The 19,131-nt window shown below is 41.6% G+C and overlaps 1 protein-coding gene across 1 annotated transcript in view; it reads right to left on the reverse strand.

The window, feature by feature from the left end:
* Nucleotides 1–11,569: 11,569 nt before the first annotated feature.
* The window catches only part of OSBP2 (oxysterol binding protein 2), a 350,477-nt gene continuing 342,915 nt past the window's right edge, over nucleotides 11,570–19,131 (reverse strand). The window contains exons 13-14 of the mRNA XM_040345226.1: nucleotides 14,306–14,526; nucleotides 11,570–12,325 (exon numbers count right to left, since the gene is read on the reverse strand). Coding sequence (XP_040201160.1) covers nucleotides 12,183–12,325; nucleotides 14,306–14,526 — 364 coding nt within the window. The 3' untranslated portion in view covers nucleotides 11,570–12,182. The remainder of the gene's footprint in view (nucleotides 12,326–14,305; nucleotides 14,527–19,131) is intronic.

A 19,131-nucleotide genomic window follows, 5' to 3' on the forward strand; every position in this document is an offset into this window, starting at 1 on the left:
GTTAGTCAAGTCCAACTTCAGCTATCACTTTTTAAGCAGTTATAGCAACATTTTTTTTTGGGGGGGGGGTTATAAAGGTTTTCTATAAATAAAAGCTAATCGTTGTACCTTCACACTTCAAAACATATCCACCGTTGTGTGCACATGAAGTCCTTGAATCCATCCTGATGTGACGCTTCCAGGGGTCAAGTCCTGGGGAAAAAAGTGTGGGAACTCCCACCAAAGATCCCCTCCCCCACCAAAAAAATTATACGCTCATATGCATAATTACTAAACCGCATGTTTTTTTTTTTTTCCGATCCACTGTACCTTAGTAATCCTTTATGTTACTGGCCGCTTCCTGTATATTATTTCATCGGGTAGTGTGCGGGTATTCTGTCACTTCCTCGATGCCGCAATGTCTACAGGAAGCGGCCAGTAACATAAAGGATTACTAAGGTTCACCTGCCCCTGACAGTGACTCGAGCTGGGCATCGCCGCTTAGTGAAGGATTGGCTCGGGTGACTCGGCTGCTCTAGTCCTGCAAAGGGAACTGCGTTCCTGCTGTGAAATAAGTGCAGGAACTCTGTTCCCACGCGTTCCCGCAGGACTTGCTTCTTCTCCTGTTCCTGTCCACACTCAAGCCTAAAGGGGCTACAGCATGACTCTCCAGTTCTGGGAGGCTGTCCTTTGGACACAGCTGATCACAGACCATATTAAAGTGCCAATCACAGTGGCCATTTACCATGTGATCAGCCATGTCCAACCACAGCTGGTCACATGTAAACAGACTTGCCAGTTACCTGCATTCCATTCCTCACACACTGTCTCTGTGTGAGGAAAGGAGAGCCGATAACCGGCAAGTCTGACGGGATGGTAAGTACACTGATCAGTGCAGCCTCATCAGTACCCATCAGTTCATAATCATCAATGCCCATCAGTGCAGCCTCGTCAGTACCCATCAATTCATAATCAATGCCCATCAGTGCAGCCTCATCGGCGCACCTCAGTGAAGAAGAAGAAAAAAAAAAGAAAAAACCTAGTGGTGATTAAAAACAACCAAAAGAAAAAACACAATTTGTTAAAAAAAAATAATCATATGGTTACAGTGTTGCATGAGCGCGTATTTGCCATTCAAAGTGCGACAGCACTGAAAGCTGAAAACTGGTCTGGGCAGGAAGAGGGTGAAATTGCCTGGTATTGAAGTGGTTAAAAATGGAAAATAAATCAATCAAACTAGATTGGAGAAAGCAAGGCTGCCTGCCTTAAAAAAAAAAAGGTGAAGGGAAGTGTGGTTTTCATTTTGGGTGGAGAGGTTCACTGATGTGTCAGGTGAAAAATAAAGAAGTTTCCCATCATGAGGACTTCAAGGACTTTGAACACAGCAGTGGATACATTCTGAAGTGTCAAGTCACTTGTTTAGTTACATGTTATTAATTTTGTTTTATGTGTAAGGATTCCTAACTGACCCAACAGTGGATACAGTTGACTTATTTTGTATGCACAATTTTAGAGAACCTTTTTTATCCACGGTGCTTTTTAACTAAAGCGGTTCTTAGAACACGGGTGTCGAGCTTAATTTCATTGTGGGCCACATTAGCATTGAGTTACCCTCAAAGGGCCAGTTGTAACTATAAGACTAGATGTACAGAACACCCCCTATATCAAATGTCAAGAGCCCCCATCATCAGATCAGATTAATGTGTTGACCTGGAAAACAGGTCAACACATTAATATGACCACTTGCCAACCGTCTCCTGTAGCTTTACCGCTACAGTGCGGCTTGGCTGCACAGGATTTGCATCTCCGAGTAGGAGGCGCGCATGCGCCTGCTGCCCCAGCTGTGCTATCATTCTCTACCTGCTGATTGGCTGAGCGAATGACAGAAGAGAGCCCTGTGTAGGTAAACAACACGGAGCTCTCTACTGAGAACAGTGATGTGCCATTTTTTTTCAGCACATTGCTTAGTAAAATCAGCACAGACACACTAAACATTGTTAGGCACACATTTAACCCCTCAATCGTACTAGATGTTAACCGCTTCCCAGCCAGTGTCATTAGTACAGTGACAGTGTATATTATTAGCACTGATCACTGTAATAGTGTCACTGGTGATGTCAGTGGCAGTCAATTCCCCGCCCAGCATCAGTTAGTGTCAGATTGTCCACCGCACTATCACAGTCCCATTATAAATCGCTGATCACCGCCATTAGTAGTATAAAGAAATATATATATATATATATATATACACACACACACACAGGATGCAGGAGGTCTGGCTGTACTGTCTTAATGCAGACACCGATCCTCTTCTGCCTCCCCCTGCAGCGCTGCCAGCTTCTTTTGCTCTTTCCCCACTTCAGCTGCACTGCAGGGGGATTGTTCCTAGCACATGTGCTCCTTCCATCTGCTGTCTGGGCTCCCTGTTTGCCTATTTCCCCCGCAGCACTTCTGACTAACCTTCTCTGCTCTCCCACCAGCTGCTACTGCGGGCACAAAAGGAGATGTTTCAGAATAAAGAATGGGGGAAAAGGGGCCACTAAATATGTAATTTACTGGCCCCTTTCTTTCCTGAATAAACAAAGGGAGCGGTCAATACCAATCACTCCTGTGTCCATTCACCACTGAAACTGTGTTTACTATGCTTCAGTTTGTGAATGAGCAGGAAGCCTCAAGAGCATTTCCTATTCATTAATCTGTGTTTTTGTCTTGCAAAGAAAGGGACTGATAAATGTCCTCAGTCACTTTCAGCCAGGAAGGGGGAGCCCTGTCAGGTAGGCTGTATGGGGCCTCGTGATTTCTAACAGCATTCCTGTATATGCATACACACACTTTATATTTGAGCAAATAATTTTGCTGGAGAGGGCAAAATCTGGTACAGCTCTGCACAGAAACCAATCAGCTCCCAGGTTAAACTGCCAAAGTTTAATTGAATAAGCTGAAGTTAGAAGCTGATTGGCTACCATGCATTTCTCTAGGCTTAGGGAAATTCTGACAAGAAAACCATGGATTTTTTCTGACGAAATGTTGGCTCAAACTTGTGTTGCATACACACGGTCTCACAAATCTTGTCTGAAATTCAAGAACGCGGTGACGTAAAAGACGTACGACGAGCCAAGATCAATGAAGTTCAATAGGCAGTTCGGCTCTTCTGCTTGATTCTGAGTTTGCATGTTTTTTTTGCGAGTCGGAATTGCATACAGACGAGCGGAATTTCGAACAAGAACTTTTTCCGTCGGAAAAATAGAGAACCTGCTCTCAGTCTTTTGCTGGCGGAAATTCTGATAGAAAATGTTGGATGGAGCATACATACGGTCGAAATATATGCGACCAAAAGTTCACATCCAACTTTTTTTGACGGAAAACCCTATCGTGTGTACAGGGCATTAGTTGATGAACTTGTCCCTATGGCAGCTGCAAGAAAATTCATCTAGGGCTCCTACAGTATTTTTCATTCAGACGTTTGTTTTTCACAATGAGTATGACAGCAGTGTAGCCATTTTGTTCAAGATGAAACTTCTGAAAAGTTCTGTGCAGTGCATTTTGTTCTTTTATATCAGTGTCCTTTTCTGCACAGGTGAATGGTGCAGATTATTGGAAGACCATGTGGTGGAGAAATGAAATCACAGCCGATAAGCTTCACAGCTTTACTCTTTTATTCACATTTCAGTATAGCCACCAAATTTCTGACAATACAACCTTATCATTTACAGTTGCCACCAGTCACATAATCCCAGTACAGTCCTCCAAGACCTGTTCATGTACATTATTCCTTTGGTTAATTCTTGTTCTGACCCCAAGTCCTCCATCCCATCTTTTCATTGAGACTTCACAGTGATGGGACCAGACATTTCACTTATGTAAATATTAACTGCTACACCCTGAGATCCAAACACGATTTTTCAGGATATAATGACAAATAGTTTCCAGGCCCGTAGTGAATATAGTATATCCCAAACATTGTAAGTATGACCTTGTTGCTGGAAGCTTCTTGCACACATGCCCTCAAATCTTTTTTCTAGTGTGCGGCCTCGTACACACGGGCAAGAATCTCGTCAGGAAAAAAACGTTGTTTTTCTCCGATGAGATTCTTGGGCAAGAATCTCTTGCCGCCCGAGTGTACACAGACTCCTTTCAAAAGAACCGCAGTTCTCTTGAAAGGCAAGAACGCGGTGACGTCATCGCGTATGACGAGCATGCGCTCGTCACATTCGATGCCGTCGCTGCCATCTTGCTTCACCCTACCTATGCCGTGGAAGCTACCGCGCATGCGTCAAAGTCATTTGGAGCATGCGCGGGTTTCCACGGCGACACACTGATGGGTTTCTCGTCGGGAAACAGGCCGACAAGAATCTCGACGAGAAAATAGAGAGCAGGACCTCTATTTTTCTCGTCAAGATTCTGGCTAGATTTCCAGACGAGAAACCTGAAAGCCTCGTACACACGCTCGGTTTACTCAGCAGTTTTCTTGCTGGTCCTTGCCGTGAAAACCGAGCGTGTGTACGAGGCTTTAGTGTTAGAAAATGAGAATAAGTATCTCACATGGTTGCTATGGACAAGACCTCTTCCTTTCCGTTTGAGTTGATACATCAGCTTCATTGTTGGTAATGTAGTAATGGACAGCAGTATTATTGTGTAGCTCCTTGCAGAGAAAGATCTGGCTTCAGCATGAAATATTCTAGTTTAAACTTCCTGCAGTACTTTAAAAAATCTTAGAGTACATCTGTGAGTTATACATGAAAGGCTTTGTATTTTGTTTGAAGGCAGCCGATTCAGGCACTAGAAAATCATCACAGCAACATCTTACAGAATGCAACCGGATTGCAGAGAGCACATACGGCATGAGAAAGGCTCCATAACCAACTCTTCCTCTGTACAGATACATCTTTGTGCAGCACTCTGTTTGCATCTTTGTTCCACCTAATTAGAGTTTTATTTCCACAGCTTGGACTGAGCTCTACAAACACTACATGTCAGCTTCGCTGTTGGCCAGGTTGAACCAATGCCCCGTACACACGATCGGAAATTCCGACAGCAAAAGTCCGATGTGAGCTTTTGAACGGAAATTCCGACCGTGTGTATGCTCCATCGGATTTTTGCTGTCGGGATTTTTGCCAACAAAAGATTGAGAGCTGGTTCTCAAAATCCGATTGCCTGTAGCAATTCCGACGCATGCTCGGAAACAATTAGACGCATGCTCGGAAGCATTGAACTTAATTTTCTCGGCTCTTCGTAGTGTTGTACGTCACCGCGTACAACACGTACAATAAGAGAACTTTTGTGTGACCGTGTGTCTGCAAGCCAAGCTTGAGTGGAATTCTGTCGCAAAAAACATCCAAGGTTTTTCCGATAGAAAATCCGATCGTGTGTACGGGACATTAGGCAGGCCATATATTATGCAATTTTTCTTCCTTCAACCACAGGAAGAATTTTTCAATCGTTAAAACATTGAGGAATCTTTGAAAATAAAGTTTGTGATTCAAGGAATCCCTGCCAATAATTCCGATAGCTACAGCTCACAACACATTAACCAGTGGTCAGAAGGAAGAATGCTTCTTATATTGATGGTTAGTGGGAAAAATGATCCTGATAACTAAAATAATTGTTGGTGTCAGTGGATACATATTTGCATGGCAGAAATAACTCATTGCTCAAGGGACCTCAATTAAAGGGGTTGTAAAGGTACAATTTCCCCCCCCCAAAATAGCTTCCTTTACCTTAGTGCAGTCCTCCTTCACTCACCTCATCCTTCCATTTTGCTTTTAAATGTCCTTATTTCTTCTGAGAAATGCTCACTTCCTGTTCTTCTGTCTGTAACTACACACAGTAATGTGGAGTTACAGACAGAAGAACAGGAAGTGAGGATTTCTCAGAAGAAATAAGGACATTTAAAAGCAAAATCGAAGGATGAGGTAAGTGAAGGATGACTGCACTAAGGTAAGGTAAAAAATGGTACCTTTACAACCCCTTTAACCTCTGAAACCCTAGTTTCCCAGGAAACCCTGGTTGAGAAAGGCTGGGCTAAGGTTACCATCACAATCTAAATACTTATATATCCTAAAATCCTCATTACCCCCTGAAAGTTGAAATAAACACGCATACAGTGCTGTCTGTTCTCTGTTCAAACTGTAGTGAATGGTACTCTAATCAAATGGAACACAGGCAAAGAATAACACGCTTTTCTATACAAACCTTGTAGCTTCCACAGGTAAAAGTGAAGAAAAGGCGTTAAACCACAACAGCCAATTGGATGTTTGCTTCATTTTTCTTAAAGAAACTAAAATAAAACCCAGTGGCATTTCTGCGGATTACTATGGTCAGTGCCAACATTTCATTAGTCGTCAAACTGCATACATGAGAATTTATCACATCTTTTATAAAAGCCAACATATACAAACATTACCTACAAGAATCAGGAGATAACATTGCATATTGGTCTCAAGTTGATGAGCGAAATTCGTTTTTCAAATAGGACAAGGAAGCTCATGGTGTTTCTCACAGATCAAACATCCACAAGCCTTCCTCTTTCAAAGGAATTTGCATACCCACAAAGCAAAATATGGATTACCCCTTTATTTGGAGAGCAATATCCAGAGGAACAACCCTTACTTATACCATTATAATACAGAATCATTTTCTAAGGCAGCACTAGAACACTAAACCATTGTCATCTTTCTTGAGGCTTGTCTTCAAATGGCTCAGTGTCTCTTGCTCACCAAAGAAATAAGGCAAGTGGGAAGCTTTCTGGGCTGTCAGAACAGTTCTCGAGGAGAAGTATGTTGGAAACCCAAGGACACATATTACTGCCATGGGATCTTGCTCCACAAGTAATGGGGTATTTCAATTTGTATTTCAGAAGTGGAAACCATTTTAAATGGGTCCCGGCAGGATGCCTGTTACCTGCTCAGCCAATGATTTCTCTCCAATGCCCGAAGCTGCCATCGTCCGAATCCTGGAATCAGTACTAGTTGTGTAGCACCGAGCATGGTGGTACAAATTTGTGCTCTGCACTAAAATTAGCACTATATCCAGGGATCAGACAATGGCAGTCGCTAGAACTGGCTGTTCTCGGTTGTTAAGGAAAAGGAAGCCATAAGGATTCTAACCTCTTCTTTAAAGCAGTGGTCATCAAATCTGTCTTCAGGGCCCACTAACAGGCCAGGTTTGCAAGCAGGGGTGGACTGACGATTGGGGCTCTCGGGGACTGCCCGAGGGCCCCATTCCACTAGGGGGCCCCATCAGGGTTGCAAGGCTCAATAAAACCAGGGACAGTATGTAAAAATCTGTGTTTTTTTACATCTGTCCCTGATATGTCTGAAACCGACATGCTTTTGATGTGAAAATCCTGAGATTTTAACTGCCCTGCCTCTGCATTGCCTCCTGGCATGGTGGCCATCTGTAAGCCCGGGGGCCCCATAGTCTTCTATTGCCAGGGGGCCCCATGAGTTGTCAGTCCGCCCCTGTTTGCAAGATGACTGAAATACATCACAGGTGATATCATTTTCTGGTCAGTGATTGCAGTATTCTAGTCTGCATCTCCCCAAGGTAATACATAAAACCTGGCCTGATAGTGGGCCCTGAGGACAAGGTTGATGACCACTGCTTTAAAGGGTATACCCCTTCCCGAATAAGCAAAACTATTGAGAATAAATTGGACTTTTAAGGTATAGAAGTAGTCTATATCATTGGAAATATTTAAAAAACAAAACAAAAACACAATACAAAAAACAATAGATTAGATTCAATACAAAGCACCTAAAAAAAAGTGCTATACAGTATATACACATTTTTCTTCAAGAACCCAATCCAGGGAAGAATATAATAAATACAAATGAATACTCTTTGATATTCCTCCTGAAGAAGTGGAATTATCTATGAATCACGTCAAAGGATCTCAAGTCTTATGCCGCGTACACACATCCGTTATTCATGTCATGGAAAAAAACAACGTTTTTCTCAACGTGATTCCTCTCAAGCCTGCCTTGAATACACACGATCGTGATAAAAAATGCTTGAGCAAAGTGTGGTGACGTACAACAGAACTATAAAAGGGGGAGGTTCCATTAGAATGGCGCCACCCTTTGGGTTGATTATGCAAATTTTCCATCTCATAACTTGCTTTTGAGCATGAGCGTTTTTTCCCCCCTAAAGCGTACACACGACCATTTTTCACGATGAGAAAAACTAAGAGAAAAAATAGAGCAGGATCAAAAATTTTAATGCCCATTTTTCTGGTCGAGAAAAATGCTCTGGAGCCCACACATGGAAAATGGTCGTGTGTACGTGGCATCATACATTTGATATACAATTGTAACTGTATTTCTTTTGCAAGCATAACAATGTCTTTATAACTATAGCCGATGTTATAAGCCCTATATTGGGTTCATGAAGTACCGGTACATTTTATATATACCACTTATTAGGTGTTTGTTACCTTTTTTAAACAAACTCTTTCGACCTGAAAAAAATGGATTGTGTTTAGCAATTTTCCAATGATGCAGACAACTTCTATACCTTAAAAATCGAATTTATTCTCAAAAGTTTCTGGTTTTATGCTCTCAGTTGTTACATGTAGCAGCCATTCCAATAGGAGACACAATATACAGAAGACACTTCACTTGGACCGAAACAGTTGCATTGTATAATGTTTGTCATTCAATAGTTACTCCGTCTCCTCCATTAAGTGCTGGGTTGTCCTGCAATGTGTGGCACTGTGCTAGGTTGCAGGAGCCCCAGGCACTTGAAACAACTGTAGAACGTGGCACAAGTTGTATATACGGTGGGTAGCCCCAGACTGATTTCTACGTATATGTACAAGTTTAGTTGTCCTTTACATTGTAATATAGCTAGATATATATTGATATATAAAAATACAGCTGCAATAATATAGTGAAGAATATTTCTAGTTAATTCTCTAAAACTACATATGTTTTTACACTATACTAGGTAGCTTATAGTGCTATGCTTTTCAGACATGATATAATTAAAAATAATCCCATTAAAATCAAATCATAACCAGTGCCGGTAAAGAATCAAATTCAACTTGTTGTTCTGTATAAAAAGGAATAACTTTCTTTTTTTTTTAGATATACAAAGATATGTTTTAAAAATTCACGTCTAATGATGAACAGTTTGTTTTTACAAGGTGCTGCTAAAATCACTGGATCATTATTAAATATTAAGAAGGACATACAAGCCCATTCTCTGCTGTGAATACTGGCTGGCTTATTGAATATGGTGAAAATCAGTAACTCACAGCAACCAATTAAAGATCAGTATGTAAAGTGCAGTACCTCACAGCAACCAATCAGAATGAATTTGCAGCAGATCTCAGTTCACTAAATTTGCAGCTGATTGGTTGCAGTTTGCACACCTCTTATTTAATAAGTTTGTATCATAGTGATGTATTTTTTCTCATTAGGCTTTTGCTGGGCACAGACTAAAGGATGCTTTTAGCAAGTACAATATTCATGTTAGTGTCCTTTTTAACAATCCTGGCACGCATAAGTACTAAATTATTGCATACACACCTTTTAATACCAATGTTTTGGAAAACCTAAAAAACAATGCGTATGGCAAGTGTTAAAACTGCAGAAAAAATTATTCTGTGCAGACGATGGACAATAAAAACATTGATGTTTGCCTACAGTCATGTATACATCCATCATCTGAATTCTTAAAAATCAGGCAATGCACTATTTCTATCCCCAGAATTCAATGAAGAAAAAGGGGTACTATGACCTTGAGAGGTCACAAATTTTTGAAAATACCATTAACTCAATAAAAACGGTTTTCTTATTGCAACCCCTACAAAATATTTTCTAGTGACATAAATCTAGGCCATCTGCATCTAGTGTATAAGCCAGTTCATACTTTGCATATCCTCTGCCTTTTAGTTCCCTATGCTTTTATAGTTGTCATCACAATGTTTATGCCCAGGGGTAAACATGACATTGTAAACCCTGAACCTGCACCCAGTATGAAATTGAAGAGTGAGAACACAGATAGTATATAATCTACATACATGTTTGATTTAACATTTTCACTGCCAGCAGCAATAAATGAGAATTTATATGCTGCAGTGCACTCAAGCAGTCACTGGAGATCACAGACTGCTAGAAGCAGAAAAGATTAGTTACATTTTAGAGAGCACATTTCTGTAGACCAGGACAGACAGCAAGTAATTTATCAGGGAAATATACATTTTCATAGTTGGTTGTCTCACAGGTAATATAGGGATAGGAAAGGGCTTAGCTGAACTTATGAACAGGCAGTTTGTGAGCTACACTGTTTAGATGAGTGCTTTCCAGCACAAACATCACAATGTACCGTATGTCTTCTGGCAGTGAAGACGTTGAATCATACAAGTAAGTGTAGCAGATGCCTTCTTTGTTCTCTCTCCTTATCTGCAGATAAAAAGTAACCAGTTCAGTGGTTATACTGAAATGGGCCTGTGATGAAAGCAATACAAGCCCAAGGAAAGAAGAGACAGATAGAGGTTGTGTTTGCAAAGGTGCGTGCTATCCTAGGATAATTTAACATGTCTAATCTGTTTTAAAAGTACAGTTAGGCCCCTTTCACATGGATCATGGATCAGATCAGAGCTGAGCAAGCGGATGACAGGTCTGTGCCCGCTCCACTTATGCAGAGTGGACATAGCCCACTTTTTTCCATTGACAGTCAGATGTAAAGGGACCGGCTGTCTAATTACACCCAACTACACTCCAATCCGGTCAGACAGAGGGAACAGATCCTCCTCTGTCTGTTTTTGCAGATTGAATTGGATTGGATTGGAGGTAGGTGGCTGTAACTGGACATAAGTTCATTTACATCTGCCGCTCCATAGAGGAGAATGGAGGGTCTGATTGGGTCCACTTGAAAAACGGACAGGCGGAACCGATTGGACCTCTCTTGTGGAAGGGGCCTAACGCAGTAAAGATTAAATATCTGGATGCAGATTCTCTTGGACTTAAACTGTATACGTGACCCCCCCCCCCCCCCCCCCCCCACACACACACACACACTTCCTTTGCTTCTCAAACAATACAATTAGCATTAACACTGCAAAGATACCTGTCACTGGCATGGGCTGTATATATATCTTTATCTATAGATCTAGAGAAAACAACATTTTGCAATAATTCCTAACAAAAATCATGCAGTTTCATGTCTTGCTTTTTTTTTAAAAGGAACAGTCAGGATGGCTAATACCCAGGGTACCACCAATGTGGAATAATGGAAGTACTTCTAGTCACTGGGCATTGCTGGCACTTTGTGTGATGCTGAACAAGTGTGCTCTGCCCCAGAACAAAAATGACTTCTATTGGGTTACAGCAGTATCCATTGCAGAATGGAAGCCTCAACTGTGCCAGTAAACAGATGTCCTGGCAGAATCCCTTCAATGCCACCTTATTAATGGCCCAGGTATACAAAGCACTGCTGTCCCATGACATGACCACCTACTGTGCTACATACAGCTTTACAGAGAGGACTGGCTAATAGAAATGGACACAAATCTTTGGAAATTAATTAATAAAAGTGCACTAATCAGTTAAAAAATAAAGTGATGTTTTTACACAGTGATTTTTTCCCCCATGTATTTCTGAATTCAGCAAACCATTGTTTCTTGTACAAAGAACTGTACAAATGGCCACCCACACAAAAAGAATTTCTGATATTTTCTACTGCCCATAAATAAAAGCACACTTAATTCATCGTTAACAAGAATATACATATGAATATAATGTACATAAATAAAATTCCTAAAAGTACCATCATTTCATGTTCTCCTCGAAACCTAGGATTGTACTAGAATGAGGGGAAACGCTACTGAAAAGCCAGAACTATATATATAGATATATACATTTATATGTGTGTGTATACAGCATAACTTAAATTAAAAGGCAATAAAATAAATAAGCTGATGTCCCAACTATTATAATTTGCTACAAAAAGAAATTCTATAGCAAAACAAAAAATTCTTTATCTTTAGAAAATATGTTTTTCGGATTCCTGATCGCGGCACCACTATTTTTTCAATTTTTTACCCTCCCACTCAGATGCTTTGTGTTTTGGTTTTCCCCTCAACTTTTTGTCATTGGAAGTTGGCCTTTGCCATCTTTTCCTGAGCGCTGCCATATTCTGGTCTGTGAGGCACTCTGTGTGCCCAGCTTGAGGTGGTGAGATTTGTAGCTTTTTTTTTGTCAGAAAATATCAGGACAGATGGACCAGTCTTGTTTTTCTTTGCTCTCCCAATATCCACCTTTGTAAACACATATGAGCTCCCCAGTGAAAGAGTCGACCTTCCGCTCAAACCACAGTGGCTGATATCCTTCATAGTCATTACCTGTATTGAATAAAAATTGGTTAGTAAGAACTGTGACAATGCTGCACATAACCAATGAGGTTCTTATGACAACCTGCATATATTTCTATCTTAAAACAACTGTTCTCCAACTGGGCTAGGCAATACTCCAACACCAGATGAGCTGAAGGGCTAGAATGGATATTCCTACTAGATTACTCCTGATTTACATGGATGGCCAAGGGCTTAGCTGAATTGATGCACAGATAGTTTGTCATCTCCACTGATTAGAAGAGTGCTTTCCACTAGCACAGAAATCATAATATTCTGTATGTCTCCTGGCAGAGAAGACTTTGAATCAAATTGGTAATATCAGCAGGTACCTTTCTTGTTTTCTTTTCTTGTCTGCAGATACAAACTCAATGTAAACAGTTAATGTGAGCAAGCCAGGATAAGCATTCTGAAAAGTTTTTGGACCAGCCAAGTCATGAGAACCACCTTTGGTGGAAAAAACTCTGCTATCTCAGAGGCCATCCAAAAGCAGACAGAGGCATATCGAGACCATCTACTTGGACCAGGAAAAATTGCAGCTTGGTGGAGAATCCAAGATGGCGTCGGCAGCCAAGTGTGCTCAGGATGACAGAGACTCCAGCAGGCATAATGAGACCAGAACATCATGCCTTCAGAGCGCAGTGAGTCCTACTCCCCATCACCTCGTTGCTTTCCACTAAGGTCTCCAAATTGCTCCACCAGAGGTAGCTCTAGAACACCAGGGAAAGCATATAGAGACTCGCTGGTGGAGCTACACCGGTACACAAAGCAATTTCTTAACCACTTCAGCCCCGGACCATATTGCTGCTCAATGACCGAGCCCCTTTTTAGCGATTCGGCACTGCGTCGCTTTAAGTGACAATTGCGTGGTCGTGCGACGTGTCTCCCAAAACAAAATTGGCATCCTTTTTTTTCCCACAAATAGAGCTTTCTTTTGGTGGTATTTGATCACCTCTGTGGTTTTTAGTTTTTGCGCTATAAACAAAAATAGAGCAACAATTTTGAAAAAAAATGAATATTTTTTACTTTTTGCTGTAATAAATATCCTCAAAAATATATAAAAAAACTATTTTTTTCTCAGTTTAGGCCGATACGTATTCTTCGACATATTTTTCGTAAAAAAAAAAAATCGCAATAAGCGTTTATTGATTGGTTTTCGCAAAAGTTGTAGCGTCTACAAAATAGGGCATAGTTTTATGGCATTTTTATTAATATTTTTTTTTTACTAGTAATGGCGGCGATCAGCGATTTTTTTTCGGTACTGAGACATTATGGCGGACACTTTTGACACATTTTTGGGACCATTGGCATTTTTATAGCGATCGGTGCTATAAAAATGCATTGATTACTATAAAAATGCCACTGGCAGGGAAGGGGTTAACACTAGGGGGCGGGGAAGGGGTTAAGTATGTTCCCTGGGTGTATTCTAACTGTAGTGGGGGTGGACTGACTGAGGGAAATGACTGATCGTCCTGACAGGACCGGGAGCTGTGTGTTTACACACACAGCTCCCGGTCCTCGTTCTGTAACGAGCAATCGCGGGTGCCCTGATCTTCATTCACACCTGAGACCTTGTAACATTAACGAGTCACATGACACAGGGGATGAAAAATGGCTAATTTGTACCCAGTTTGGACATTTTCACTTAGGGGTGTTGAGTTATTTTGAGGGGACAGCAAATTTACACTGTTATACAAGCTGTACACTCACTACTTTACATTGTCGCAAAGTGTAATTTCTTCAGTGTTGTCACATGAAAATATATAATAAAATATTTACAAAAATGTGAGGGGTGTATTCGTCATTCGTGAGATACTGTATATAGACCTAACTGTATAAACACAAGCCGTATATTAATATTCTGTCATAGAACTCTTATGTGAGAGTCTAAAAGATACACTTCTAGAGAAAAGGGTCTGCTTCTTAAGAACGACTCTTCATAATATAAATGAAAAACAGTAGGTGATTTACCGTCTTCTAAAGCTTCTACGGCTTCTGCCTCTCGCCTTCTTCGCACAGCCCTCTGCTTCTCTTCCAGACGCTGCTTCTCCACGTTTGCCTCGTCCCACTTGCCATTCTCCATTAGCCTCTGGTCTGGTCTATGTCGGCTATCGGTAGGTGCAGTGCAGTCATCAGGCTCATTAAGAGTCAGTGCAAGTTCAGAGAAAAAGTACATATTCTCTGCATTCTCTCTGAAAGTCAGAAAAATAAGGGGAAAAGGGAAATTGAAATACAGCACACCCATATCTGCCTGGCATATTCTAGAGAAGTGGCCCAGTCAAAATTAAAAGTCAGAAGCTACAAATACTGTAGCTGCTGATTTTTGATAAACAGGTACTCACCAGCTCAGGGATCAGCATGGTCATCACCCAAGACAGTTCCTTGCCATGGGTCCCTGTGACTGCCATCTTGTGTGTAGGAAGCCAGCTGCAACTTCCCACTGGCTCACAGCTGGCTCCCCACTACGCATGTGCGTGATACGTTGTGCTTTCTGAATAGTCTGCAGCCACCTTGAGACATGTCCCTGGAGATTGCGGCTGAGGCAACTTCCACGCTGCTTACCTAGGCAAGCAGAGCGTAAATGGGAGCGGTACCTGTCAGAAGTAGGTATATACAATATATACTGTGTCAGCTGAATCCTTAGTATTGGGAAGTTCATACACATATATTTGCTTATGGGTATGTACTCTGTACATACAGTATAAATATATATTAATTTGTACTATTAAGAGAACAGTTGTTTATGGATTACATCTGCATAGCGAAAAAAGCAGTGTGTGATAATATATTTTACACTGTTTGTTGTTCCAGTGTAGAGAGGGAGAGCGCTGCAATCATGACAATATCTTCTAATGAGAACTAAAGACACTATTGAGGCGAGATTGGATTGTGAAGAGTGGTTGGGTTGTTGAATAGTTACTGCTCTGGAAGATTGGGAAGCACTGCCCTTTCTTTTTATTTTTAATTCTGAACATTCTGAACATAGTGTAAGGCCTCGTACACACGACCGAGTTTCTCGGCAAAAACCAGCAAGAAACTTGCTGGGAGATATTTTTTTGCAGAGGAAATCGGTCGTGTGTACATTTCCGTCGAGGAAACTGTTGAGAAACTCGACGAGCCAAAAAGAGAGCAAGTTCCCTATTTCCTTGACGGGAATGGAGAAAATTGGCTTGTCGAGTTTCTCGACAGCTTCACAAGGAACTCGACGAGCAAAACGATGTGTTTCGCCCGTCGAGTTTCTTGGTCGTGTGTACGAGGCCTAATATTAGCACAAAGACATTCTTTTCCCCCTGGTCAAAGATACATTTTGGCAACCCCACCTGAAAGAGAAGGCCTACACAATCACGTAGGTGAGGTTTGAGCGATTTCAAGCTTCACTTCCATAGCGGATTAGAAAGGGCACCACTGGGAAATAAGGCTTCATTTCCACTGGCGTTTTTTACAGCCACGTTTCTGAGCGTTTTTTACAGCTTAAAAACACCTGTCCATGTTATTCTATGGCTTCATTCCCACATAGGCGTTTTTGAGCTGCAAGTGGCATAGACGTTTTTGAGCTGTAAAAAAAACGCGGGACCAGGGCGTTCTGAAGCTCCAGAGTAGAGCTGTAAAAACGCCAGACGTTAAAAAACGCTCAAAAGCGCTCAAAAACGCGCATAAACGCTCAAAAACGCTCAAAAACGTGACTGCGGCATTTTTAAAGCTGCAGCTCACAAAAAAAATTTTTTTTTTTTTTTTTTTTTTTTTTTTACAAAATAAACATGGACAGGCGTTTTTAAGCTGTAAAAAAGCCTAACAACAGTGGCTGTAAAAACGCCAGTGGAAATGAGGCCTAAGAAGTAAATGAAGAAGCGTGTCCTTTCTCCTTCCCTGGCAAAGCCCCTCCTAATCCACCACCGAGGTAAGGCTTGAAACTATAGGAACACTATGGGATAGTAAAAGACCTGCGCTGCCTTTGGGTGCCCCAAGGAGAGTAGTAATGCGACTTGCGTAGTGAGCTGCGTTGAACAGTGGGTGTGGCTAAATTGTGTTAAAATAAAAGAAAACTTGTACCCATAAAATATACTTAGATTAATAAAACAAATGTCACTCTAACAATATGAACGTAGTTCCTTAAAGGGTCACTAAAGGAAAACATTTTTTTAGCTGAAATGACTGCTTACAGGACATAGAGACATAATAGTTAACTGATTCCTTTTAAAAATGATTAAAAATAGATAAAAAAACAATCATATAATGTGCCTGCAGTGTAGTTTCGTTTTTGCTGTTGTTTCCTGGTTCTCTGATGTACAGAGAGCCACTAGAGGGCAGTCAGCCAATAGAGAGCAGTGATACTTTGTCTAAAACTCCTCAGCACCAATCCAGTTTCGTTTTACACACAGCTCCTTGATTAGTGACCACCGTGAGAAATCTCCCAGTACTGTGGTTATCAGGAAACGGGCAACCAGGAAGTGTCCAGAACAGAGAGGATTTACAGCAACATGAAAGCAAAAACGAACAATGAGGACATGAAACCAGGACTGCAGTAAGGTAAAGGAAGCCATTTAGCTAAAAAAAAAAATTCCTTTAGTGACCCTTTAAAAGTGGACTGCAGTCCCTGCTCTGGGCTGCAGGGCCAATGCAAGGATTTTCTTTCCTACACAGGTGAAAGTGCAATTTGCCGCTCCCTGAGGCCCTATTCACACATGCATGCTCCTGGAAACAAGCTGTGACAGAACCCACTGTCACTGTGTGTTTTGGAGGGGGCTGTGGGCTGGCCTACTAACCAAAGACTATGGCCCGGCACAGAAAGAGACTTGGGGACAAAATGGCATTGAGATAATGTAATGTAATGCTACATCACTTCTCCCCCCCGGGATGCTGTGTTTAATTGTGTTGGATCATGGCACATAGACAAAGGATGTGGAGACACATCCCAGCAGGGGACGTGTAAGGAGGGGCTGCCTGCTTATCCTAATCCCTTTTTTTTTTTTAACTGTAGATGTTTGAATATACAAGTGTCAAGTTTCCATTGGTTCTTCCTTGTCCCCTACCCCCTCTATGTCAAGGCTAAGGGTAGTGTCCCTAACTGTGTTTAAAAGTGTATGGTACTTAACCACTTAAGCCCCAGACCATTTCGCTGGCCAAAGACCAGAGCATTTTTTGACATCCTTTTTTCCCACAAATAGAGCTTTCTTTTGGTGGTATTTGATCACCTCTGCGGTTTTTATTATTTTGCGCTATAAACAAAAATAGAGCGACAATTTTGAAAAAAATACAATATTTTTTACTTTTTGCTGTAATAAATATCCAACATTTTTTTTCCTCAGTTTAGGCCGATATGTTTTCTTTTACATATTTTTGGTAAAAAAAATAATTGCAATAAGCGTATATTGATTGGTTTGAACAAAAGTTATAGCGTCTACAAAATAGGGGATAGTTTTATGGCATTTTTATTGTTATTTTTTTTACTAGTAATGGCGGCGAACTGCGATTTTTATCGTGACTGTAATATTGCGGCGTACACATCGGACATTTTTTACACTATTTTGGGACCATTCACATTTATACAGTGATCCGTGCTATAAAAATGCATTGATTACTGTGTAAATGTAACTGGCAGGGAAGGGGTTAACACTAGGGGACAATGCTAGGGGTTAAAGCACAACACAAGGGGTTAAAGCGGTTGTATACCCTCTGATACTACTTTCACATTTTTGGGACCATTGTCATTTTTACAGCGATCGGTGCTATAAAAATGCACTAATTACTGTAAAAATGACACTGGCAGTGAAGGGGTTAACCTGTAGGGGGCGCTGAAGGGGTTAAGTGTGACCTAGGGAGTGCTTCTAACTGTTAGGGGGCATGGCTTGCCGTGACACGTCACTGATCAATGTTCCCGATGACAGGGAACAGATGATCAGTGATAGTGTCACTAGGCAGAATGGGGAGATGCATGTTTACACTTGCCTCTCCCTGTTCTGCAGCCCTGTGACCCGATCGCGGGACACCGGAGAACATGGAGTCCGCGGGTCCCGCAGGCACAGTGAGGGTATTACAGCCGGGGCATCCGAGATCCATTACACAGGCAACAAACTGGAAAAATGTACATTGTGCTTTGCGGTGCCATTAACCTCTTGGCGCCAGCCACACGCAAATATGCGGGCTCTTTGCGCCTGGTCCTTGGCACAGAGAGGCCCCAAATTTGTGTGAATTGCTGTCACGAGAGCTGTTACCGGCGCCTAACTGAAAGCTCCTGATCACAAGCAGAAAATCATGAGGGTCACATGAGCTTAAGCCCCACCTCCCGGCATCATAAACCTCTTAAAGGCCCAAGAAGTGTCGGCGCAAAGTGGTTAATTCTAAATTGCATCCTAACTACAGCTAGCAGACGTACGTAGAGCTAGCAGACGTGTGCCAAAACGCACAAAGCTCACCGCCAGTAAATGTACGGGAGCTGTTTTGGCACATTCGTCACATGTAGGGCAGCTTATTCAAGTGAAAGGGCTTCCCTATGCGATTCTTTTTAATATGCTACATAATTTTCATTACAGATATTTTTTATTACAATAATTGCTACTATAATAAATATCCTGACATATTTGGCCCATTCTAGAGCAAGGCTGGGTCCACACTGGTGCGCTGCATTTTTGCAGCAGTACGGGTGTATGCACGGTTTACGTGGTCCCACTGACTTCTATTTCATCTTTGCGTCTTTGCTATGCCTTCAGAAAATGTGGCAAAAATGCACAACCTAATAAAAGCCAAAGAGACTGTGGCTAAAAACACATGTAAACCGTGCACACACCCGTGCTGTGGCC

This window comes from Rana temporaria, chromosome 1 (assembly GCF_905171775.1).
Source record: "Rana temporaria chromosome 1, aRanTem1.1, whole genome shotgun sequence".
NCBI classification, from domain to species: Eukaryota; Metazoa; Chordata; class Amphibia; order Anura; family Ranidae; genus Rana; species Rana temporaria.